At 40.1% G+C, this 27,219-nt stretch overlaps 2 protein-coding genes across 5 annotated transcripts; one reads left to right on the top strand and one right to left on the bottom strand.

The window, feature by feature from the left end:
- Nucleotides 1-904: 904 nt before the first annotated feature.
- Nucleotides 905-12,164, bottom strand: qars1 (glutaminyl-tRNA synthetase 1). 3 transcript variants are annotated; one of them, XM_061679166.1, is made up of 23 exons: nt 11,958-12,164; nt 11,448-11,598; nt 9,369-9,478; nt 9,220-9,295; nt 9,062-9,126; nt 8,903-8,956; nt 8,543-8,603; nt 8,374-8,448; nt 8,200-8,285; nt 8,036-8,122; nt 7,862-7,961; nt 7,709-7,787; nt 7,394-7,633; nt 7,212-7,304; nt 6,978-7,115; nt 5,336-5,423; nt 5,107-5,253; nt 4,868-4,969; nt 4,704-4,796; nt 4,496-4,623; nt 2,220-2,286; nt 1,993-2,118; nt 905-1,856 (listed from the first exon to the last, which is right to left on the bottom strand). In XM_061679166.1, the coding sequence occupies exons 1-23, from the start codon at nt 12,066-12,068 to the stop codon at nt 1,806-1,808; spliced, it is 2,328 nt and encodes a 775-aa protein (XP_061535150.1). In that variant the 5' UTR covers nt 12,069-12,164; the 3' UTR covers nt 905-1,805. The 3 variants fall into 3 exon arrangements, with proteins under 3 accessions (XP_061535150.1, XP_061535161.1, XP_061535171.1); XM_061679177.1 differs by lacking the exon at nt 6,978-7,115; XM_061679187.1 differs by lacking the exon at nt 905-1,856 and having other exon boundaries at nt 2,062-2,145.
- A 794-nt stretch (nt 12,165-12,958) lies between these two features.
- ogg1 (8-oxoguanine DNA glycosylase) lies at nt 12,959-25,664 on the top strand. Of its 2 annotated transcripts, XM_061682774.1 has the most exons (8): nt 12,959-13,184; nt 14,240-14,604; nt 14,684-14,863; nt 17,746-17,924; nt 18,000-18,147; nt 18,235-18,284; nt 18,359-18,442; nt 24,614-25,664. In XM_061682774.1, the coding sequence occupies exons 1-8, from the start codon at nt 13,063-13,065 to the stop codon at nt 24,623-24,625; spliced, it is 1,140 nt and encodes a 379-aa protein (XP_061538758.1). In that variant the 5' UTR covers nt 12,959-13,062; the 3' UTR covers nt 24,626-25,664. The 2 variants fall into 2 exon arrangements, with proteins under 2 accessions (XP_061538758.1, XP_061538749.1); XM_061682765.1 differs by lacking the exon at nt 24,614-25,664 and having other exon boundaries at nt 18,359-19,920.
- Nucleotides 25,665-27,219: the final 1,555 nt, after the last annotated feature.

The raw sequence follows: 27,219 nt of genomic DNA on the forward strand, positions 1-27,219 counted from the left end.
AACCTGCCATGCTCTCGCGGGATTCCGAATGCATGTTCTCGCGAGGACACGAACCGTGAGAGTGTTCGTTAAAGACGCCACACGCTGAGTGGCCGGGCGGCACAAACGAGCAGCTAGATAGCGGTCGACCTTAAAAGGCCGATATTCCACACACTCCTTCTTAGTGGTTCGCTGCCTTCTCAAGGTTTTAAGGTCGTCTCATTGAGATCCGGGGACAATTCGAGTGGTGTCAGACAAGTTCTGGGCAATGGAGAGTTAATTCCCACCAAGTTTTTTTTGTGCTTTGTTTCATGAACAACATTTTAACCCAAAAAAAAAAGGGGGGGGGGGGACGCAACAACAACAAACTAAATAGAAGATTTCCAATAGGAACGAAGTGCTTGGGTAGCAGCAGTTTGATTTATTGATTTAATACATTGTTTATTTTTCCGACTTTTGTGTTCAGTTGTGGTTCTTGGCAGTCTCGGGTGTATTAATTTTGCCATTTGAATTATTTCGTTTGTGGCTATCCACTGGTCCTTTGATGGAATGGATACTTACCCTCATTCCTTGTTATTTTTTTAATTTTCATTTTTTGCAACTATTAACATTATTTTAACCAAATATTGTATTCACCCCTTAGTAGTTTTCATCCCAATAGTAGTGTCCTGAGAATTAGAGATAAAGAATATCAGGGCTACATTGCACATTGTTTTTATTTTAGTTACACAACTGGTTAATTCATTATAATTACAAATACAGTTTAAAATTGCATGAATTATTTGATTATTAAAATAAACTATTTTACATACACATTTTAACTTTGTTTTTATTACCTCATCTATAAATGACCTGGCCCATCTGTTGCTTTTAGATATCAAATGTGGCCCCTGAGCACAAAATTTGCCCACCCCATGATGAAAAATTCAGATTGCATGGGTGTTTAATAAGTTATATACTCTTGCAATTTGCAACAAATACAACACATAATTAAATTCATATTTTTAAATGGATAAATTACAATCATTTAAGTTAATTGACACAACAATATTATCTTTGTAGCACAATGTTTGATATACAGTAGCTCTGTAAGGAGTCAGGCTTTGGAACCGCAGGGTCACGGTTTGTTTGCACATACTTTTCACTCTGACACGTCTCCTTACACACCTGCATGTGTTATCGGGTTCTTCGAAACACAGCAGTGAGGTGAATTACCCCTTGATGGGTTATGATGACTATTAAAAATTCCAGTACATTAAAAATGGCATCTCATTAGGTTCATGTATGGCTTGTGAGAATATCTGTTAGTTATTAAAAAACAGACACAAATGGCTATTTTCTAATAAATTAAAATTTTCCCTGATACACGAGAGCACCCTCTGTGACATAAAAGAAATGATGCTTTGTGATAGCATCATGTATGTGGACAGCATCTCCTCTATGTCATTCAAGAGACAACAGTATAAAATTCAGGTACTGTATTACGGTATGCGTTGCAGCAAACAAAGAGGTAACAATAAGCAATTACAAATACCGGTACTCGTAATTTCACACTGACAATACAAAGTGTGTTACTAAAGATCCGATACTAATGTACTTCAAGTCACAATTTTGGAGAATAGAGCAGAAATAATTAGATTCAAAAAAATATTTTCCAATTGAGATGCATGTGGAAGAACATGGTTTCCCTAATATTGTGTGATTTATTTCAATCTTAATGAACAAATGTGGTTGTTGGCTTTATCTATGATGTGATGCAAATGATTTTGGCATGTATCTGTGGGCTCTTGGGAAGCAGGTCACGTAGCTTGATCGCAATCACACACTTAAATCTTCCCCGGGTCTTCTTTGAGAGTAACTGTCCTGTTGAAGACCAGCTGCAATGACAAAGACGCAAATAAGAGGCCACACATAATTCAGGAAAGATAAATTACTATCCCATTTCTATTATGGCTATTAATGTACTGTATACTATTTTCTAATATTTAGTATGAGGCAGCTGTTTAAATGTACCTTGTCTGCAGTGCTGTCAGGGTCCAGGCAGAAGTAGCCAACTCTTTCAAACTGGAATTTGTCAAGAACTTTTGCTCCCTTGACAGAGGTATCAACTAAGGCACTGGTGATCACTTGCATAGAATTCTAAATTTGAGGCAGAATATTTTTTTTCTTCCATTAAACAATAACTACAATCCAAAGATATGAAATCAAGAAAGCACCATCTAAGCATGAGAGCGACTTACTGGGTTGATGTCACTCAGGAAGCCATTGGGCACCTCAGCTGGATCCTCAGGATGTTTGTGTAAGAATCTATAAAGATGGTGAGATTAGAACATTAATATCCATTCTTTGTAATATACAAATTAAAAAAAAAATTCTAATTTCTGTGAAAAAGGTCAACTATGACACTGTTGTGGTATTTTGGATATTTGAATGGACAGTGATGACATTTTCCCATTTTACTTCTGTGACTTACTGTTATGTGTCGGACGTTTGCATCCTCTTTTTCCTATAAATTCATATTTTGGGCTAATTCGCCGTTTTAACATGGTTTCTAGTTATACTACTAGAAAGTTACTACATGCTCTTGTCTATTAAATGTACCATTATTTCTCTATAATACACGAGTATAACGTGACCCCCAAATTGAGGAAAAAAATCAGGAAAACCCATCTTCCTATGTATATAATGCACACCCATGACTTTCTGTCCATTGATATATTAATATGCAATAAATGTTAGCAATTATCCCCTCCTAATTTGTTTTTCTAATTAAGTTTTATCATTATTATTATTAATACAAAGGTTTACTTGTGCTTTAGTATTGTATGTATCACTGTAGCATACCCTAGTGTTAACCACTGTGGCTTTCCAGAGGTATTTTCAACTGACCATTGGCACATCAGCCAGCTTGCACAACGTACTGAAAGCTAGAGAGCTCATGTGCACAGATAACACCTTCACTCCTGGTGCAAGATAATAATGAAAAATAGTTAAGACACAACAAAAGATGCAGGGAATAAACACACCTAAACTCAATTAACAACTATTACAACTATTAATGGGATTAGGGGACTAACTGATTTAGAAAAGCATTTTAACAACTACACAACGGTGTGAGGCACATTTGGACATCCTCTGACAGCAAGCCGCCACGGTGACGTCATCGTTAAAATATGGCGACTCGCTATCAGAAGATTTCCCAAAAGCAATTGTAATTTAATAATACATCTTCTCCCAGTAATTTAAACAGAATTCCACGCTGGAGGTGGGACATCAAGTCGAGAGGTGGGACTTCCACGCTGGAGGTGGGACTGACACCCTAATTCGTCACAGTAATAACGTAATCTCATAACATGTAATGAGTTACTCCCCAACAATGCTAATTACCAAAACATTATCACTGATATAATTCACACTTCTCTCTTATCCCTGCTGCAATCCCTCTCCCGTCACTATCTCAACCCAAACAATTGAGACAGATGGCTGCCCCTCACCGAGTCTCGGGTCTGTTTGAGATTTCTTAAAAGGGAGTTTTTCCTTTCTTTTTGCCAATAGTGTTTGCTTATACAGGGGTTCATTTGGCCTTTATGTACAAGGAGTGTGGTTCTCAAACTGCTCCATATGAAAAGCGCCCTTGAGATAACTTGTTGTAAATTGGAGTTATACACTAAAAATCTAATTGAATTGAAAATGTGTTCTCTGTGAATTCAATCAATCATGATAGTAAATACAGCAAGTACACTATTGGTAAGACACAGTTGACAGCTTTGCAGCACCCAGATACAATTGCGGGAAGTATGTGTCTTGCTCAAGAGTTCTGCTCTGTTTTCCAGTCTTCCCTCCATGCAGTGGATATAAAATGTCTACAACACCCCCCCGATCAAATGCCAGCTTATTGTGCTATTAAAAAAAAATAATCAGATCAAGTAGATAATTCAAAACTCGTTCCTCCATTAATGTGACCTATAGTCTGTACAACATTTTATCTTAAAGAGGTGAAATTTTAAAAAAAATGAAATAATGTGGTTGCACAAGTGTGCATACCCTCTTATAACTGGAATGTGGCTGGCTGTGTTCTAAATTAATCAATGACATTAAAAACGCACCTGCCACCATTTAAAATACCTGACAGTCCCTGCTTTCTAGCAGAAGCTTTAAGGTTTTGTGCCAACAGTGAATGCTAGTGGGAACTGTTTATAATCCCCTCCCCGTTGCCTAAGTCCCCAGTTCTACGTGAATAAAAACAGTCACAAAGTATGATGCTGCCATTACCATGCTTCACTGTCGGTATGGTGCTCTTTTGGTGATGAGCAGATCAACCTTGGTTTCATCAGACCGTAACAAAATCTCCCAAACACACATGGGAAAATGAGTTATAGTCTGATGATTATACAGGTTATAGGTCGCATTAATGGTAGCAAAAGCTTTGAAATGATTTATCTTGGTCTCATTTTTCAAGATGTGGGGTGTGTAGACTTAATATCCACTGTAAGTAATGTTATGATTGACAACTTACAGTCTCTCGTAGATGCGCACTTCACACACAAGTGGCTGGCTGACCCAGTGGATGAAGGCCTTTGGTTTCTCTGCTGTATTAGAGCTGCAACAGCTCACCTCCAGTTCCACCACTTTACCCTGAGCATCCTGGACCAGAGCATGTGTTTAGAATAGGAGCAGACACTACCAAAAATGTTCATGTCAAAGTCAAACCTCCCGAGTCGTACCTTGATGACCTTCTTTACAGAGATGACATACCCGGCATGCCTTAAACCAACGGGCTGTTCTGGGGTCAGACGCTTGTAGCCTTTCTCCATCACCTGAAAATAAAAGTCCACCATCATTATCTATCTACAGTTAGAATTACTCTGCAATATTTTGTGTGTCAAACCTCTCTGAAGTCACTTTGTTCGATGAATATGGTGCTTTTAAATGGCACCGTGTGGCTGCCCTTGGCCTCATTAGCAGGGAAGTCTGGCACTCGTACTTCTGACTGAGAGAGGAGACGACAGAACCGAATAGCAAATCCTCAGGCACGCTATAAGGTAGTATTGGGTCACCTGAACATTTACACTAATGAAAACGGAAAAAAGTAGTGCCTTTCGCCTTTAGTAAGAATATGACGCATACATTTGAGCCCTCAGGAAGGTTTACTATGGTGACTTTGAGAGGTTCCAGCACAGCCATTGCTCGTGGGCCTGTCTCATTGAGCACATCCCTGACGCACGCTTCCAGAAGATGCGGCTCAGTTGTCGTCTGGGAAACCGTAACTCCCACCTACCAACGCACATCAGAAACTAATGCATTACTAACGAATTACAAGTGACTATTTAGCCAGTCCTCCAGTCATCCTGGTTACCCGAGCACAGAAGTTGTTGATTGCCTCTGGCGGGAAGCCTCTCCTCCTAAGTGCGGTCAAAGTAAAGAGGCGAGGGTCGTCCCAGTCTCTGCAATTAGACAGGATATATCAAAGTGATGTTTTTTTTAAATGACGACTTGACACCATGTTGTAGCATGAATACTTAACGTTAAAATAAATAGTGATGCACGTAATGTTTGCTTTGTATGTCATCTCCTCTGTTTATCTGCACAGTGGTGCCTTGTCAAGTTGTCAAAGTTTTATTCATTCCGTGACCGCCCTTCCTCAGAACTGAAAATACTAATATCTCAAATCATCTTTCACCATTGGAAATGCCATTAATCTGTACTAGCCCCCCATTAAACACCAACAAAAAATGTTTAAAGATGTTTTTAAAGAAGAAAAACAGCACTCTCCATTATGGTGCTTTATAAAAACATACAGTAATAACATAATTACATTGAATGTAGAGAATTAAACAGTTTGGGCATCATGATTTCATGCACTCATTGAGAGGCTCCTTCTGGTGTGTGCGACCTGTCCATCAGGGAGCAGTATGATACATGCATATATGCAAAGAGGATGGTCACAACTGATTAGTAAGCTGCAGCATTTATTAGTTGTTTTTCGCAAAGGTAAAAGAATATGTCTCGAGTATTGTCATAGACATTCGACATGTGTTGCTGTACCAATTGTGTTCACTATCTGTTGCTTTAAAGCAGTGGTAACCAACCTTTTCAAGCCCAAGATCACTTTTTTTTCCCCCATAGAATGTAAGCTGAGACCTACCACTACATCTTCAGAAAAAGGCACAAGCACACGTAAAGCTGTTATCACATTTATTTTTTTTCTTCACTATCGGACAAGCTGCAGCTGCTAGTTGTGTAGTTCGTTGCCATCAGTCAAACCAAAAAAAAAAATAAAAAAAAAAAAGGAATACAAAAAAATTCAGCCAAAACTCTGGTCACTCTTAAGTATTCTACTTGTTTTTACTTTAAATGAGAAATATTGACTGTTTAGGTTTTTGGGTCCAGCCAACTGCTACAGATGTGAAGTATGAGGGGTGATTGAAATGTTTGTGGCCTATAGTAAATATAAATATATATATTTTTTGAGACAAATTTAAACATTTATTTTTCAACGTACTCCCCTTGTACAGTGAGTTTACACACTTAAACACAGGTGACATCCTCCATAGTCACCTGATTTGGCTCCCTCAAATTACTATTGATTTCCGAAGATGAAAAAAAGAGCTAAGTGGTCAACATTTCGCAACAGATGATGTCATTGATGACGTAGTGGAGTATTTGGGGGGCCAACACTCAAGCTTCTATGAAGAGGGGATCTGTACTCTCAACGACCGCTGAAATAAGTGTGTACATTTACAAGGGGACTACGTTGCAAAAAATGTTTCAATTTGTCATTTAAATTTAAAAAAATATAATAATACATACATAAATAAATCACCCCTCATAAATACACGCATGAGTAAGCCTGCATTTGTTCAATTCCTAGGTCAAAAGTATAATTTAACTCAGGGCATCTGCAGATACAAAATTCTGATCCGACGTGGCATTCATTTTGTCAACAAAAAAAACTAAGAAGAAAAAACAATGAAACCTTTTGCCATTCACCATTTTACCTGACCACTCCCTTCTCCACTAGTTTAATGATCTTCCTTTTAGACACGACAGTATAGGTGAGGTTCAGGCGGCCATATTCCCACTGAACAGGGCAGTACACATCCAGAGCATTACATAACCAGTAATATGATGACCGCCTGCCAACAAAATACAAGCAGTGGGCGACAAATTATTTTAGTGTGTCTACAAGAAGGGTAATGAATGATAGGGAAAAAAAAGCGATCAATGTCTACCTGGCCTGGAACTCTTTGGTGCAGAGTGAATGTGTAATATTTTCAATGGAGTCACACAGACAGTGGGTGTAGTCATAAGTGGGATAGATGCACCTGAAGAGAAATGTTCAGGAATCGGGTATAGTAGTACTGAAATTTCATCCGAGTGGTGAAAAGAACAGCTATTGAGACAACTGGCCTACCATTCATCTCCTGTTCGATGATGTGGCGTGTATTTGATTCGGTATGCCACGGGGTCCAATTTCCCATCCTCCATGACAGTCTTCATCCTGAGTGTAATCTCTCCCTCAGCAAACATCCCCTTTTTCATCCTCTTGAACAAAACCAGCGATTCTTCAATTGGACGGTCTCTCCATGGTGACGGAGGGGTATTGTGGCCCTTCAGTTCCTCCCCCTTCTGGTGGCACACATATGCATGACCCCTGGAAGACAATGGCAGGAATGAGACATCTTTCATCCTAAATGTGCTGTGGAAAACACACAGTCGTCGTGCTCACCTGCGAATAAGATCCAGTGCAAGATCGTACAGTTGCTGAAAGTTGTCTGAAGCATGCGTAACTGCATACGGCGTGTAGCCTGTGCAAGACCGTAATATACAGTACTATAGTTGACATACAAAACTTGTAAATGTAGAAAAATCACCAACTCACCAAGCCACTCCACCATGTCCTTGATGGCAGTGAAGTATTTTTCTTCCTCCTTCTCTGGATTTGTGTCATCATATCTCAAGAAACATATTCCATTGTTTGCCTGGGAAAGAGTTGACGTGTAAAAGGAAGCCGTGATTCTATATAGCTGCCTTGAGTGGAGCTTAAGAGACATACCTTTGCATAACCAAAATTAAAGTTAATGGCTTTGGCGTGTCCAATGTGAAGGATACCGTTGGGCTCAGGAGGGAAACGGGTACGCATCTGCGAGAGTTGAGACATCAGGCAAATTTTGCGAGTTTTTTTTTTTTTTTTTGCTTCTTGTCTACATGTGATCTCACCTGTCCACCAAAGCGCTCCATGTGCTTTTTGAGCAAGTTCATAGTGTTTGGTGTAACCACATATCCCTCAGTTTTATAGTTCTCTCCTGCATATCAGTTGATCAGAGAGATAAAATATTGCTACTTGAGTTTGGAAGAAGTTCACTCTCATTTTGTGGTTGTTTCCATTTTCACCTGGTTTGTGGAACTTCAGGGCTTCTCCTCTGAGCTGCTCCAATAGTGACTTTCCCTCCACAGCTGTGGCCTCACCTTAACAACACAAATGGTAAAAAACAAAAAAAGTACACAAACAACACACTTAACTGCAGTCAGACAACCACTCCTGTCAACATGTCCAGCTTACCATTCAGTACCACCTCCTCTTTTTTCATCTTCACTTCATTCTCAGCTTTATTCTTCTGGGGCTTCATGGTATTTGGAGAAAGACAGAGAAAGAATATCAATGTCAATATGTCAATATTTGTTTTATTATAAAATAATTAAGATATCACTATTTTAAGCTCCAGAAAGGAGTTGGTTTGTTTAACTTGAATACTGTCAAGTGTGAAAAAAACGCTTGCCTAACTCGCCCAAACGGTAACAAAAGCTTAGTTTAGAGCTAACATTTGAAAATGACATTTGATTGTCATGATTGCTTAATCCACACTAACAAATTACTCGCTTTTTGAAAACAAATTCTGAAAGTTACCGTTTTCCAAGTTACCTTAGATTTCTTCTCTAGGTCAGCCTCTGTCTTGGGTCCTAAGAGGTGCAGGACCTTCAGAACCAAAGGCGAAGTCACATATGTTAGATAACATTTCATTCACAAGCCCAAAATGGAAGGCCTGTCACATGCTCCCAATATACCCTTTTACAGACCTACCTGCATGTCCACCTCATTTTTTAGAACTTTCCCATCAGCCCATTTTAGAGCAGAGCGCACATCTCCTGCAACAAACACCAAAACCACGAATTAGGCCTTCTATCTGTGCAGTGGTACTTGTTTCAGAAATATCTACAAGGCTAACTGAGCTTTCCTACCCATTAGCAGGCCCATGTTGAAGTGGTACCTCTCCTTTTCAAGCTGTTCTTTGTGCTTCTTGATCACAGACTCCACCTACACAATAATGCCCCATCCCTGAACAGTGCATATTAAAGCTTTAAAGTTGTTCATGTGAACATGTACTTACGGCATCTTCAATCTGCTCTGGTGTTATGACCACACCTACTCCGCAGGCTTCATTAAAATCACTTTCGTTAAGGGGATCCTGCAGGTGATTCTTTACAAAGTCCAAAGCAGCTGCAGATTCAGAAATGTTTTAGAATACAAACAGTAAAATGTGAAACGTCCATCTGTAGTGTGCAAGCAGTTTATGTGGACTAACATGAGGCAAGTCGTTGCCAAAAAGTAATGTGGATTGCTTACTCTTGTCAAATATCAATCTGGCCTGATATTGAAAGAAAAGTATCAGCGTATGTAAGGTAACTATTAATCTAAATAACCCTGCATGATTAACAAGGATGTGTGACTCATTCCTATGAGCAGTGGCAGACTTACCATTAGCCAAACAAGCAATTACCTGGTGCCCCAAGATTTCCAAGGGCCCTTAAACATCTCAAAAAAATTTTTTTTAATCTAAAGCAATTAGCAGGTGATTCTTTACAAAGTCCAAAGCAGCTGCAGATTCAGAAATGTTTTAGAATACAAACAGTAAAATGTGAAATGTCCATCTGTAGTGTGCAAGCAGTTTATCTGGACAAACATGAGGCAAGTAGTTGCCAAACAGTAATGTGGATTGCTTACTCTGTCAAATATCAATCTCCCCTGATATTAAAAGAAAAGTATCAGCGTATGTAAGGTAACTATTAATCTAAATAACCCTGCATGATTAACAAGGGTGTGTGACTCATTCCTATGAGCAGTGGCATACTTACCATTAGCCAAACAAGCAATTACCTGGTGCCCCAAGATTTCCAAGGGCCCTTAAACATCTCAAAAACTTTTTTTTTAATCTAAAGCAATTAGCAGGTGATTCTTTACAAAGTCCAAAGGAGCTGCAGATTCAGAAATGTTTTAGAATACAAACAGTAAAATGTGAAATGTCCATCTGTAGTGTGCAAGCAGTTTATGTGGACTAACATGAGGCAAGTAGTTGCCAAAAGGTAATGTGGATTGCTTACTCTGTCAAATATCAATCTGGCCTGATACTGAAAGAAAGATATCAGCGTATGTAAGGTAACTATTAATCTAAATAACCCTGCATGATTAACAAGGGTGTGTGACTCATTCCTATGAGCAGTGGCATACTTACCATTACCCAAACAAGCAATTACCTGGTGCCCCAAGATTTCCAAGGGCCCTTAAACATCTCAAAAACATTTTTTTTAATCTAAAGCAATTATTCTTTTCGTCTTGATTTACACGCTTAAAAACACATGGAAAAAAAGCGTAATCTATTATGATTGTTCCGACTACTCTCCCTCTCCGCTCTCATACAATGGACTATTGCATCTTGTTAGAGGAGAAGGCGATGCAGAGTTGTCGTCATGTTTTAACTTGTGTACACCATATGACCAAATAAGTTATTGTGTATTTCTAAGAGGAAATGAACATAATTTAAGTTTACATGCACTTTACCCTTTCAGTGTTTGTACACAACTGCAATATTGTTTTACTTTTCTACTCTATGTATACAAATAAGTTATGCGCACATTTTTATTTTTAGATGTTCTATTGCTTAAAAAATGTGATGTGACATATGACATTGTTACATGGCCTCAAAAATGAACTTTTCAAAATTAACTCTTATTTGTGTGTTATTAACTCCTTACTGAATCGATATCGAAAGATTTAAATCAATACCGAATCAAATCAAATTGCAACCCTAAAGAATTAGATATCAAATTGAATCGCAACCGAAAGAATCGAAATCGAATCAAATAGTGAGGTTCTTAACAAGACCCAGCCCTAGTGAGAAGAGTGATGCTTTTCAGTTATACATGAATACTCATTGAACATTAAAGTGGTCGAAATGGTAAACCGTATTAAATGTTCTTATCAATTATAGTAAAATCATTGAGCTAAATCACTTGTTAGATAATATTTCTCAAGAAGGATTGTAAGAACTGTATCGTTAAAGAACTTGCGTTGAAGTGAAAATAAACTTTTGTCAGTAGTGTAGTATGCTGTTGACTGGGCCCGAAAATGACTAAATACGCCCCTACCTATGGTTGGGGTGTTGCAGCATGTCACACACGTAAGGAATTACCTGCAAGCTGTTGCTCGGTGCTTATTTTGCGCTGAGCTATGTTTTCTGCAAGGAATGCCAGACGTTTTGAATCTTTGAGGCGAGAGGCCAGACTGTACAACAATGTACCCGTTACTTTGTCCACTTCTGTTGCTCCACTGACATTGCGAGCCTACGGAAACAATTGAAAGCCAACCAGAAATGATGAACAACGCAACTTGTGATCATCATTGACAAACACGATGTGATTTAAAAATAACAAACCAGCAGCATCATCTACAATAAATATGTTGACCCTCAAAACAGTGATGTTAAAGTGAAAATGAAAGCCCTGTCACCCTCACTCCAAAATGCGCAGCTGTAAGACACTCGAGTAAATAGAAATAGCTCCATATCAATGGAGTTATTAAATATGTATGTAGTTGAAAAGTTTGTTGTGGCACAAGAAGTGATCAGAATGCGTTGCTGTCACAGCTGTACTATGAGTACTATGAATACTATGAGTTCCACGAATAGATGTGGGGGTCAAACCTGAACGATTGCGCTCTTCAGGGTGGCAGTCAACGCTGCATTTTTCAGGGTTTCTTTCACTTTCTGCTCACTAAGCCCGATGGAAATGAAAAGTGTCGCTGTATCGTCCATTTTTCCACTTTTCCCCAACAGGTTCACGTGAACACAGACACAGCACCGCCGTAAAGGATCACTGCTTCGAAGGAGAGAGGGACAAATACTTCCTGTCTGCTGCAAAGGGGGAAGAAAAAGGGGGATAAATATGACCCAATTGAAGCAGCGGGTTTGGACGCTGTCAGCCAATCATTCAAAAGCAGCACCGCCTACTATAAAGCATACAGCCAATCGCAACGTTGTATCTTAAAAGGTTAACTAACCTCGAGCTAGAAATATTGCATCAGAAAGCGTGACGTTTTCCACTCATAATTATGAATTTAGGACCACAAACAATCGTTATCTAGTTTTAGATACAATTTGAATATGAAACACACAACACATTTTGGCTCTACAGAAAATTGTCTATGTAATGCATGCGGCTGTGTAACGCTGTACAAATTTTTTGTTGTCCATGAAACAAAACTTTCGCTAAAACCAAAGACTCAGTTTAAAAAATATATATATCCGGTTTGAGCTTCTATCCTTAGAATTTTACTATCTATTGTCTCAGTGACTCTTCATTTCAATTATGATTATTATTCTCTTTATTTGACGATTAAACAATGCTTCCCTTTACAAGTATGAAAACACGCCGAGGCCAATAAGACATATAGCTTCATGTTGATTAACACTAGTCATTTTATAATGACTCACCACTGATATAACACCAGAATGAATATTGTTTCAATTTGGGCATTTTTTTTAATGGGCTTTACCCCAAACTCATTACCTTAAAAATGTATTCATAGTAATGGTATGTTGAAAACACATTTGCGACGTGTCTTTTTCGATGTGGTCGTTTTTAATTTCAGATTTTTTGGGGGGCAGGGGGTCGGGTTAGGGTTACCACTTCCGGTATGGCGTCATCGAAGTTCCGCCGGCAGCCTGACTGTAAACAAGGGCGACAAAAAGAAGCCATTGGTTCCTTTCATCCTGATACGCGATTAGATGCATCCACGCAGGACACCAAATGCGTAAAGTTATGGCAACCCATGCAGTTCTGTCATCGGGAGTAAATACGTGGAGAGCGTTGCCCTGTGAGAAGTCAGAGCTGCGACTGGATCTCACGCTTGCTTGTGGGCAGTCGTTCCGGTATGTCAGACTAGACTGACACAGACACACACACAATGTATTTTATAATAGCAAATTCTCACTGCATACGATGTAAAAAAAAAAAAAAAAAAAAAAAAGCCCAACAAAGTGGATACAAAGGTTAATTATGTACCTTCTGCCATCTAGTGGAAGAGCATCGAATTGTTCTGCCTGTTACATGTCGCTGGCAGAGATAGATTGAACAAAGATTTTGTGTATTATTTGTATCCATCCATCCTATTTCTTTACCGCATATTCTCATTTGGGTTGCGGGTGAAATGGAGCCTAATCCCAGCTGACTATGAGCGAGAAGCGGGGTACAACCTGGACTGGCCTCTAGCCAATCGCAGGACACATTAAGACAAACAAGCATTCATATTCACATCCACAGATAACTAGAAGATAGAAACTTTATTTTTCTGATCCCGAAGGGTGACAGAAAATGATCTTTGACAGGGCTCACACATTAAAAAGTACCTAAGCAGAAGTACGCAGGAAAAATAAGTACAAGGACTAAAAGAAAAAATAAACCACTCACATTGATATTTTAAGGATAAGGCCCAGGTGCAAATCTTTATTGGATTATTGAATTTTGAAATTCCAATGGTCAATTGAGAGTCTTAAGTGAACGTAACGTGCATGTGTTTGGAATGCTGGAGGTAGCTGGACAACCCACAGAAACCCCAAGCAAGCCCGGGGAGAACGTGGACCCCACACAGCCTCCATTCAACCCCCAACCTCAGAAATGTGAGGCAGATGTGCTCATCAGTAACCACTCACCCATCGTGTCACAACTTAACTGGTAGTTTTGTAGAAAACCATCCATTCTGATTGTAATCAAGACTTCCCGAATTATCTTCACGACTAAGTCACTGAATATTTGCTGCAGTCACCTCTTGCATTGGAGAACTGCACAATTACTGCTTGTAAGAAATCCACCCTTTGCAACAATGTTCTCATAAGCACAAAGCTCTGGCAGTCTACCTTCAACATTTGGGCTTTGTCGGAATCACTTAATTATTTTAATAACGCTCATACTGTATATTTTCCCACAGCTGGAGAGAGACCGGAGACGGACACTGGACTGGAGTGATGGGAGGACGAGTGTGGACTCTTACTCAGACAGATGACACTTTGTGGTACCACGTTTACAAACACAAGGGCAGACACGTGCATGGAGAAGTTGGGGCTGGGAAGGGTGGTGTTTTCCTCAATGAGAAAAGCCAGGCACAGATGAAATGTGAAGGAGCCATGAAGAAGGAAGAGGAGAAGGAGGCAGTGGCCGTAAACCTCCAGCATGATAACGAGGACGACGCCATGCTGAGAGATTACTTCCAGCTGAATGTGAATCTGAGGGGTCTGTACAGGAAATGGGGAGCAGCAGACCCCCACTTCAAGCAAATTGCAGACATCTTCACCGGTCAGTGTATGCTTGCATGGTATCACCTATCAACAACTACTGACTCACATTCAATCTGCTTTGTATATTCTTTCCACAGGTGTGCGATTGCTCCGCCAGGACCCCACTGAATGCCTCTTTTCTTTCATTTGCACCTCCAACAACCATATTTCTCGCATCCAAGGCATGGTGGAGAGGTTGTGTCAGGCCAGGGGGAACCTGCTCTGCCAGCTAGATGAAACCTTGTACTACGACTTTCCTTCCTTGTTAGCATTAACAGGTGCAGTACAACTGATGTAACCCGCTAATATTTTACCCTTTGTGTTGTGCTAGTATACTGGTGTCAAACAGAATCTGTCCCACCCCAACATTTTTTTTGTGGCCTACTAAAGCAAATCAAGTGTGTCTACTTTATGTTTATTGCTAAATGGATTTTGGCAGAAAATCCATACAAAAAAATGCAATTTTTCTTCACTTTTTTACAGATATTACAAGCTTTTTCTTCATCAATAGTATTTATCGCTGGAGTTGGAAACCCAAAAAGGGCATGTTTTTTTTTAGCCATTTACATTGCATCATCAAAGAGAGCGAGCCATTTTCAAAACTTTATATTGGTAAATAATTTGTTTAAAATAAATAAATAAATAAACTGCCTATAAATAAACACGCACGTGGTGACTGACCAATATTATCGATTTGTGAAAAATATTAAATTGACCAAATTTGGACAAAGGAAGATTTTGGCCCAACATCGGCGATATGGCTGTTATTCTTTTCCATGACTTCCGATTTCAAACTTTAAAATTTGTTGTTACAGGCCCAGTAAACTCACCAAAAAATGTGTTGTTAGATTGTCGCACCACAGAGAAGAGTATTGTTTACAAGAGAGACAAATTTGAATGAATAAAAAAATCACAAAGTATGTGAAATCAGGCTTCAAAATGGTCAATAATTGATGGTCAAGAATTGAGACGTTCTTTCAGCTTCCAGGCGCTGTGGGCGTGTGACTGAATGCTCTGAAAAATCCGCACCTTGAAACTTTCCGCTGCCTATCAAATATGTCCCTTACCTCCTGGCTCCTAAACTGGGGTGTGGGATTCCATCCAGTTCACAGCTGCCTCGCTATGCGATGTGTTTAGGGGCAAACAACAGAGAGACTGTAGCCCAAATAACACAAAACACATTACATACACTTCAGGGAAGATGTGTGTTTTTTTATTTTTAGTTAATTGCCAGAAGTGGGTAGAGTAGCCAAATATTGTACTCAAGTAAGAGTACTGTTACTATACAATAATATGAAAAATATAAATTAAAAAATATATATATAAAAAGTATTCATCCAAATATTTGCTTGAGTAAGAAAGTACTCAATAAAAAAACTACTCAAGTAAAGAGTAACTTGTGAGTAACTTCAGATTTGTTATTTATTTATTTATTTATTTTAAATCAGAGCGTGAACATCTAATGAAATACAAAAATAATAATATATGGGAGTCGACACACACCTGCCACCATTTCAAAATTTAACTGCCCAAAAACCAACAACACATGCATTTGGACCTACAGAAACATTATTTGCTTTATTCACATGAATGACTTCATAAAGAAGCTGTTTGCTGACCAGACTTAAGTGATTGTATGTATGCGTGTGCGACACCATAGGGTAGGGCTAATGTTGCCATATCCACTGCCATAACAACAATAGAAACATCTGCAACTTACCGCAAGGTGTTGTCAGAATCAGAATCATCTTTATTTGCCAAGTATGTCCAAAACACACAAGGAATTTGTCTCCGGTAGTTGGAGCCGCTCTAGTACAACAGACAGTCAATTTACAGAACACTTTGGAGACATAAAGACATTGACAAAAAACAATTGTGCAAAAAGATGCAGAGTCCTCTAGCACTTAGAGCAGTTCGAATGACTAATATTGCAATAGTCCATTGCGCAAAGGGCGCTGAGACTTCAAGGAGTGTATGCGGTTTAAAGTGATGAGTAGTGCGATCATCTGGGACAATGTTGGTTGTGCAAATGTTACAGATACTCCTCAATCAGTGTGCAAATGGAGCAGATGCTACTCTGGCATGAGTGGCCAGTATATGCAAATAGTGCAGCATGGCGAGACAACTACAGTGAGTGCACGAGTAATACATAATACAAAAAAAAAAAAACTTTCTTCTAACTTTCTCAAGTTAGAAGTGGGCTGAAATATCAAAGTTTGGCCAGTCACAATTTAAGAGTTGCATGACAAAGCTGGTGTTTTTTGGAGTCTGTAAACACACTCGCGCGGCTGTTTCTTTTTTTTTTTTCACAAAATGAGTCATTTTAATTGAGTCACTGATGGTGTAGTGGTACACTCGCCTGACTTTGTCGTGGGCAGCGTGGGTTCAGTTCCCACTCAGTGGCGGTGTGAATGTGAGTGCGAATGTGCCCTGTGACTGACTGGCGACCAGTTCAGGGTGTAGTCCGCCTTTCGCCAGAACTCAGCTGGGATAGGCTCCAGCGTCCCGCGACCCTAACCAGGATAAGCGGTGTTGAAAATGGATGGATGGATGGAATGATTTTAATTGGCTCCCGAAGGTACGTGCACGGTCATGTGACTGCCTTGTGTCATTTGATTGGTGGACTTGAGTCAAACATCACTGTGGTAACGTTGGATTGGCGCAACAGGCGCCCTATGCGGAAGTGGGGGATGGATGACCCCCCCTTCTTGCGTCATAGCGCCCCCGTTTTTTATCCCCACCCCAAAAATCCGGCATGCTGAGATGGTGAAAAGGAGTTTTAAGATGTACCTCAACAATTTAGTACTAAATTACTCACAGTCTTTGCACATGTTTTCATGTAAGGAAGGAAGCTGGAGTACCCAGAGAAAAAACACACAAGACCAATTAAGTAATACTAATATGATCAACAGATGGGGAATGTCAACCCCCCAAATATTATTATTATTTTCAAATTACGTTTTACAAGTTGTAGGCCACATTGATGTGTCAAAGGTTTTGAAATAATTGATCTTGGTCTTGTTTTTCTTTTTCACAAAAACTTGGCATTTGAACAAGGCTATATATACTTTATATCCACTGTATGTGGTCTCATGTCTAACAATGTCCCTGTATACTGTATGTTCCACATCTAAACAAATGCTCATTTTCCATATTGCAGACAACAATATAGAAGCATGCCTCAGGGAACTCGGTTTTGGATACAGAGCTCGATTCCTGCAACAGAGTGCAAATCAGATTTTAGACAACCACTGTCACGAATGGCTTGAAGGTCTACGCAGTGTCCCATATGCGGAGGCCCGTGATGCTCTGCGGGCCCTCCCCGGGGTGGGCACTAAGGTACAGTAGAATGAATGATGAAGTGGTCTGTAGTGAACATCTAAACTGTAACTCAGAGTATGTGTGTTCCTTCAGGTGGCAGATTGTGTATGTCTGATGTCCCTGGATAAGGCAGATGCTGTGCCAATCGACACGCACGTGTGGCAAATTGCGAAGCGTGACTATAAATATACTGTTGCCAATGAACCCAAAAGCCTCACAGAAAAGCTTCACAAAGACATCGGTTCGTGTTCATGTGTCTCATTCGTCATATTTTGGAAGTATCCTCGCGGCGTTCCCCACACTCATTTTTGATAACACTTGTACACAGGGGATTTCTTCAGGAATTTGTGGGGTCCTTACGCTGGTTGGGCCCAGTCTGTAAGTGCAGCTATTGTTGAGCATCTCCATGCATTTTGTCCACTGTAACCACAGAGTGTCTTTTCATTATTCAGGTGTTGTTCTGTGCCGATCTCAAGAAATTCCAAAAGATGAAAGGAACCCCACATCTAAAAAGGGCAAAGAAAGAGTCCGACAGTGTAAGCATGGTAACATGCAAGAAACCAAATATTAACACTGTAAAAAAGGGCACTGTAAAAAACAGGAAACCCAAGTCTGCTTCTCAAAAGATGGGAAAGGTGTCTGTTAAGGAGGAGCGGGTAGTATAACGCACTTTTTTACATTGTACAATTTGATACCACCAGTTTGTTATAAAAAATTATAAAATGAGTAATTTTAGGGTATGATTCATGTAATCTCTCTTCTGTCGACTTTCCCAATGAATATACAAATTTAGCACTGTGCTGACTTTTTTTTTTTGTTTTTTTTAATAAATGCAGAGTATCACATCTCCATAGCACACATGATTATTTTATGCTTAAACATAAAGCCCACAAACTCAACTACACTCAGAAGTAGCCACGAGATGTCAGTATGCACTGGAAACTATTACCTTGTGTGTTAGTGTCACTGATCACATGGGTCATTTGCTTTATCCGGTCTATTAGTAGCAGTTATTCCCTGAGTTAAATGCATTCTGTCGGTATCCCTGGTATCAATACACCATGGCTTTTGTGTTGGTTTCCAAAAGATGTCAACATTGGGTGTCCTGCATCTCATTTATGTGTTTATATTGAATTCAGTGATTTGACAGTATCCCCGTGTTTATCAGCAGTGGTTTGACTGTGTCAGCGTGCCTTTTTACAGCAGGGATTGTTGCTGTCTCTTGTCACTGCTTTGGTCTTTGTGACAAAAACACTGGCCCCTTTCCCACATTAACAATATGCAGAATGCATATTCATGGCACACAAAGTTCTATTCCACCCTCAGCGGGGAATTAGGTGCATCCTGGATGTACATTTATGTTATGTTTATTTTCTGTCGGAGGCATTGTTTCTATGTTGCAGTGTGCAGCCATGTGTATTAATGAATATGTGAGTCAGCGTTCATGCTCACTCCATTTAAGCTGAACACGGGCTGGGGCCCTGCTTTAGGGCAGAGTCAGGCAAGAGAGGAGCAGCCGAGTGAGAATGGAGTCAAAAATGAAACAAAAAGGGAGGGTTTGGCGAATGTACACTGAGGGTGGGCACACGAATTTGAAAGGAAAGGCCACGTGCTACAACTTAACACGCAAGACTGCGTTATATAAGTGATGGATCTCAGCTTGTGTCCTGTCCTTGGTTGTGGCACGTCTCATCTACTTTGTCTTACTGTGCTGAATTACCTCAACAACAGGAGATGTAACAATTTCCCATGCCAGAAAATAGAGGAGGTTTTCTGTCTGTATCAATAAATAATGTACAATAGTACCTTCATTTACGAGATTAACTGTTACCGTGACCGAGCTGGTAACTCAAATTACTCTTATATCAAATTGATTATCCCCATTGTAATGAATTAAAACACTGTGTTCCAGTCCCGGGAAGAAAAAAAAACACCACCATGTTTTGTTACCTGTTTCTAATAAAAAACAAAAAGATAATGTAAATAAATAAACTCTTTTTCTAAATTCCTGTTATAACTTGCCAGTTACTTTCCACTGTAACGCGGTTTCCAGTTGACTACTGTTTGAGCTTATCAGTCAAGAAACATCGGCGTACACAACGGTCCCGGAGTGACTGATACCAGACAACCTAACTCCCATTGCACCCTCGCTATACATCTGTTCAATGACTTGAGTCCTCCAACGTTGCAGGCTCTGAGGGGAAACCCCGCTTAAGTATTTGCATCAGATTGATAGATACAACTCTATTGCAAATAACATTCAGTGAATACATACAACACTGTGTGCTCCAGTGATGCTGTAGAGCAGAGATAGACACCCCAATCATTATCTCTTAACAGCACTTGGGCACTGAACTGCAGCTACAACTGTTGCAATATTTATTTTTTTCACTCCGCTTGTGTAGCGGCGTATCTGAAGCTCGCTCGTGACTCAGATTTTGGCTCACAACACAAAGCATAAAAAAATCGATCAAGTAACTGCTCGTAGCTTGAAAATCTTTGAAGTTGGAGCACTCTTATAGGAACGGTATGCAGTTTTCAAACTACTAGTAAGATATCTGAATGTAGCCTCATTTCAGTTCCGGCCCTTATATTTTTAATTTTAATTGAGTGTACGTTTCATAAAATATACTTCAAACCGGTAACATTACGGGTTTGTCATGCTTGATAGTGAGGTGGGGGCGGGGGTGGTGAGTGAGTGAGGCTAGCTAGTTCAGTACTCTCCTTTAAGAATACTGAAATAAAATGCAAACATTGAAAATCGAGATACAGTATGTAGTGTGTGGAGTATGTAACGTATTTTCTAATATTGCTAAGCGTTAAAATGTAACTTCAGCTCTTCTGATTCGTGAAAGCCACAAACACCATCTTTTTCTTGAACAATATTCCGTCATCTCGCCCTGATTTAAAATTAGACTTTGTCCCTCACACCTGTATCGTCGCAGCCAAACACCACACAGTAATTCGCAATTTTTTGACATTGGCTATCAGATGTACTGTATTTACTCAAACACTCAATCAGCACCGGAACAAAACAATGCGTTGACCTCCAACATGGCAGCCGAGAGTGTGTCCGGAGTTGCACGACGTCACCGGAAAATTGTCTAAAGGCCCATATAAAATGTAGTGTAAACTAAGAAATTAACAGGTTTACCATGAAAGATTAAGGGTACGATGGGCTTTTCCTCCACTGAGATCCACCAAAATGGTCGAAGCACATCCACCCTGTTTCTGAAACAATTAATGTTATTACTGCTGAATAGTAACAGATGTATTATAGTGTGTGTAATACATTGCCTAAGCTAGATAAAATATGGAGATGTGTTGATTCACCTTAGATGTGGTCAAAGTGGTAGTGGTTCCAATGCTGCTGGAACCAGTCCTCGCATGGAACTCGGGGCCCAGGGTTGGGCCGATTAATCTTTGGTGTCTGGACACCCACATACACAAAGACAGACTTGAGTCGAGAAGCTGACATTGGCGTATGAATATTTTGGACGTTAATGGTGAAATGAGGCCTTTTTCCCAGAGATGAATACTTTCTTGCAATTGATAGGGGCAGGGCTAAGGCTTTGGTTGGCAAGTGAAGAAGGCCCAATGCCTTGCATGATCTGAGTTCCATCTGTTCCAGTGTTGAATTTCACATCACTTGTACCCCAGAACAATTCAAATGACTAAGTTGAATGTCTTCACCACATTCTTGGACAAAGATGGTAGAAACATAATCCACAGTGGATGTGGGCACAAGATAGCGCAAGTGAGTTAAAATACTATGTTACAGTACTTTTTGCTTATTTGAAAGCATGAAAATGATTTCCTTCAATTATGAAGCGCTGTCAGTCAAATATGATCAACTGTACACTCACTGCATGCATCATTAGATACACCTGCATGATCCCTGATAAAGACTGTTGAACGAATACGTCTTTGACAATAGTGATCAAAATTGAGCTTTATTATCATTGTAAAAGCATGATTTTTAACACAACTCGTGTATTTGATTATATCAGATTGTACAGGTCTACCAAATTATTTCAGATGATGCATTGTCATTTTTTGAACTGAGGATGGTTTCTTCTTGAAGGCACTCGAGCAAAAGGAAGCGCTTCATGGGTTCAATACTCTACATAGTGGTCTCGTGTAAACATCTTATAATCAGTGCACATGATTACAGCCATGATGAGTTCTCTCTCTCTCTCTCTCTCTCTCTCTCTCTCTCTCTTTTTCTACATACACAAAAGGCCATTTCCCTCAAATATTGTTCACAAATCTGTCTAAATCTGTGTTAGTGAGCATTTCTCCTTTGTCGAGATAATCCATCCCATCTCACAGGTGTGGCATATCAAGATGCTGAACAGTGAAAACCGGGATTCATCCGTGAAGAGACCACCTCTCCAACGTGCCAGATGCCACCGAATGCGAGCATTCGTCCAGTCAAGTCGGTTACGTCGACGAACTGCAGTCAGGTCGAGACCCTGATGAGGACAACGAGCATGCAGATGAGCTTCCCTGAGACGGTTTCTGACAGTTTGTGCAGAAATTCTTTGGTTATGCAAACCGATCGGTGCAGCAGCTGTCCGGGTGGCTGGTTTCAGACAATCTTGGAAGTAAACATGCTGGATATGGAGGTCTCAGAACTTGTGACATCTGCGGCATTGTGCTCTGTGATAAAACTGTACATTTCAGAGTGGCCTTTTATTGTGGCCAGCCTATGCCACACATGTGCAATAATCATGCTGTCTAATCTGCATCTTTATATGTCACACCTCTGAGGTGGGATGGATTTTCTCGACAAAGGAGAAATGCTCACTAACACAGATTTAGACAGATTTGTGAACAATGTTTGAGGGAAATGGCCTTTTGTGTATGTAGAAAAAGTTTTAGATCTTGGAGTCAAGCTCACGAAAATGGGAGCAAAAACAAATGTTGCGTTTATATTTTTGTTCAGTGTGTGTGTGTGTGTGTGTATACATATATAGGCGGCACGGTGGACGACTGGTTAGAGCGTATATATATATATATATATATATATATATATATATATATATGGCACATTCGCACATCCGCCTCACAGTTCTGTGATTGGGGGTTCGAATCCAGGCTCCGGCCTTCCTGTGTGGTGTTTGTATGTTTGCCGTAGTACCCGGAGAAAACCAATGCAAGCACAGGCCTACATTCTTAAAACGTGCCCGTTACGCCAATTAAAGACTCTTAGTGTGGTGTGTGCCATTAAAATTGGAGTACATGTGATGCTGGTGGGGATAGGAAGGCTACAGGACATTGTTGACTTACAGCCTGCCCCCCGATCTGAACCACACAGCATGTATTTGTTTGGTGCATTAAAAACAGATGAGTCCTTGCCTCCCATGTTTAAACTCCTCTTGGTGTTTCCTGCTGGCTCAGTTACATCCATCCCTCCATTTTCCGAGCCGCTTATCCTCACAAGGGTTTTGGGGGCGTGCTGGAGCCTATCCCAGCTATCTTCGGACAGGAGGCGGGGTACAACCTGAACTGGTTGCCAGCCAATCGCAGGGCACATATAAACAAACAACCATTCACACTCACATTCACACGTACGAGCAATTTAGAGTCTTCAATTAACCTACCATGCATGTTTTTGGGATGTGGGAGGAAACCGGAGTGCCCGGAGAAAACCCACACAGGCACGGGGAGAACATTCAAACTCCACACAGGCGGGGCCGGGATTTGAACTCCAGTCCTCAGAATTGTGAGGCAGACGCTCTAACCAGTCGGTCACCATGCCGCCGGCTCAGTTACAATGTAATGCTATTATGGCAATCCTGTGTCGTGCACGGGTTATTTTAGGATTATACCCAATGCTGCACGGACACAAATAGCGACAGCAACGGCTGCCTACTTTATGCGTGTCACCAGGAAAGAGGCCACTTCTACACCAGCCACAACCATTTAACTATGTGTTTACTGTTGTGATTGTAGTTTGAAGAGGTGTAAGTACGGCATCATCATTTTAGCTGTGTCTAATATTTTAGCTATGTCTATTTTGGTTACATACGTACATACATAAAATCTTATTTTCTAATTGAAATGTAAAAGATCCCCATTTACATTGACATTCAACATTAAATTAACACCTTGTTGCATTGTCCACAGGCTGTGTGAGGCTGTTAGTAGATGAGAGAGAGAGAGAGACGCAAGATTGTCTCCAGAAGTCTCCAATGTCCAGTTTGAGGACATACTGGCATTGAAAAAGTCTCCAGCTCATCAGAAAAAAACACATGTAGATAAAGTTGTATATTTTTCAGTTGTTCTCATCAATTTAGCTTTTTTTGTTAGTCAGTTCACAACGTTGGCAAAGGTAGTTTATCGTTAGGCTAAGTTCAAGATTAGAAGGGGCATTATATATAATTTACAGTAAAAAAATATATATATATACAGTATATAAAAAAATAATTTTACTGAAGGAATTTCTTTGTTTACCAGTCTTTGTTTACAGAAGTATCTGTACTTCTACTTAGTGTGAGTACTTTTGTCACCTCTGTAAATTAATAATGAAAAAAATAAAGGTAGAATATTTGATACAGGATATCATTGTATTGTGCAAGTGTTGACCCACTTGCAAGTGCAGTGGTGAGCACTTGCACAATATACAATAAGTAATTACATGACAGGTCTGTGTGTACTATGCTGTATATTAATATTGTGGATCCTTGTCATTGTGTGTGCAGCCATTCCCTTGACAGCAGCATGTCCCAACAGGAGTGTTATTGCACTCCAGAAGACAAGCAGGTGGGGGCTGAAGAACAGGCACAGGGCCAAGTTGCAGCATGATGATGCAGTAAGATGGAGGCCAGCTCATATTCCACCGTATTGCCCACTGGTGATGCACACATTCAGTATCAGCTAGCTCTTCACCTGCCAACACATACAAAATTTAGATATGCCTTTATGGCTACTAGCCATAGGAACCACACAGAATATCCTAGTTAGTGTGTTCTCGTGCTGTGAGATGATGTCCGTATAGTAAGGTGTGGTAGCTTGACTTTCGAGTGCCCCAATTTACAAGTTTTTCACGTCATGAGTTGTCGCTTGATAGATTTTTTGCTTTGTGTTGTGAGCCAAAATTTGAGTTATGAGCGAGCTTCAGATTCGTTGCTGCAGTTCAGTGCCTGAGTGCTGTTCCCGATAGGGGCAATGGGTGTCTATTATCTACTATCAGAGCACATAGCGTCAAATTTAGTGACCAAGTGCTTTTTGCGGTCGTGACGTAGCCAGCAATCCAGCACCAGTTCTTACATTTGGGGACTCGTTGAAAAAGACGCATAGCGCGTGTCCCCCTTGAGTTTGGTTCTTTGGTGTCAATCGACCTTGGATGGTTGTTTAAGCAGGTGTTGCGCTGCTAGCCTGGAGAGGAACGACTAGCAGGGATTACGAAGTAGTGATCCAAGAAGTGGAATGTAACTTTTAAATTTCAGTTTAAATGACCATGTTTAGCGTAACACAAAAACACTTGTTGTGACTTTCGGCTTGTCCCAACGTACAGTAATTATACTTTATAAAAGCAGTTTATTTCTTTACAATCTTTTTCCCAGTGACTCTTCAAAGTCTGGTACGTTTACAACTAGTGGTTCGTGGGCTCCCCTTAGTGGTACTCAGTGTGTGGTCTTCCTAGCAATGCAAACGCCATCTTGCAACCAAATACACAGCACTTAAGGAAAAGCAAGTGGATACCCCCCCCTAAAAAATAAAAAAAATCACTTGTATTTTACTTTTGAATAAAATAGATTGGCATTTAATCTTTAAGAGCTGTTTGGTTTTTGAACATTTATTTCGGGATGGTACAATTGTCATTTAACTTTTATGTGCAATAAATCTACATTGAATTGAATTGAACATTTCTTAACTATAGTTCAGTTCAATTCAAATTTTAAGTACACTACATTTGCATTTAATCTTTTAGAACAGTTTATTTTCAAAAATGTATTAAGGTACATTTTTTATTGAACGTTTTTGCAAGAATCATTGTTTAAGTAGTGTTTTATTTTCCAAGGTTTAAAAGCACTGTTACAGTAGCTTACAAAAATATTAAATATACCTACTTTTTAGGCATTTAACTTGCTCCTTGTTTTTTGATGAACACTTAAGCCTACTACACCACTACATTTTTAAGATCCCCTTTCATCAAAATCAATTCTTTCTGCTGTTTATTTTTTATTTCTTGCACAACATAGTTGCAAATTAGCCTGTAACATGGTTTAAGTTTGACATCGCTATGTGGTACGTTGATTGAATGCAAAAGGCAATAAGCGGCATAAAGGCCTTTTCAGACGAGACTTGGCAAAGCATCTGATGCCCTCGACTTTTCCATTCATTGTGTGTGTGCTCAGGGGTCGTCAGCGCATTTTGACGTGACGGCGAGTGCCTGACGCTCAGCCTCGCGTCATCGGATTGAAAAATGTTTTATTCGGGAGCGCTCACACAGTGACGTCAAAAGTTTCCAGTGGGAGCGGGGCTGGCTGAGTGATTTCTGAGTATTATTTTTGGAGGACTTTAAACGACAAAGGAGAAATGGAGGAAGGCATAATAATTGCGGTGTCACACTTTCCTGAACTTTGGGCCAATAGAAAAATCATATACCGAGACATCTCTGCAAGAGGCTTTAAAACTCACTTTTAAAGCTTCCTGCTCAGCCTGAATACACCTCGAAGCGCTCTTCTTGGAACTAGAAAGGTCACGAACGTGTTCGAACTCCAGGTTGCTGCCGTGAAATTAGTATGGGCTTTTCCCATTCCCTTTATTTATTTATTTATTTATTTATTTGCTGCTGCGTCACCTCCTCCTCCTTAACATAGGCAAAGTTAGGGCTTTCTTTTCCAACAATGCCAAATACATATTGCCGAGTTGCGGTCCACTCAGCGAGGAAAGCCTCCCGACATCCTTCTAGGCTGTTGCATCACCGCTTCTAAATATGGGAAGGCCGCACCCTTATTGCCGTCATCGCCGTCCTTTCACACGAACGTTAAGGCTTTCAAAACGGGTGAATTTCAAATTGCCGACAGTGTGACATAGTTTTGTCAATTAATAAACGCCGCTATGACTGCTTGGCCACCCGAAGCGTCTCGATGCGAGCAGACATATCGACCAATCAGAGACAAGCTGTTTCCCATATTTAAATTGGGGAAGATGTGCGATCAAATCAGAGCAAATCTTATTTACATGTCGCATATTAATGAGAAATCCGACCACCTCAATTACCAGGCAGAAAAGACTATTTAGAATAGCTTGAAAAAGGACATTTTGGGCATTTCCGACCAAAATTCTCTTAGAAACCCGA

The sequence above is a fragment of the Phycodurus eques genome, chromosome 1, assembly GCF_024500275.1.
Source record: "Phycodurus eques isolate BA_2022a chromosome 1, UOR_Pequ_1.1, whole genome shotgun sequence".
In the NCBI taxonomy this organism is placed as follows: domain Eukaryota; kingdom Metazoa; phylum Chordata; class Actinopteri; order Syngnathiformes; family Syngnathidae; genus Phycodurus; species Phycodurus eques.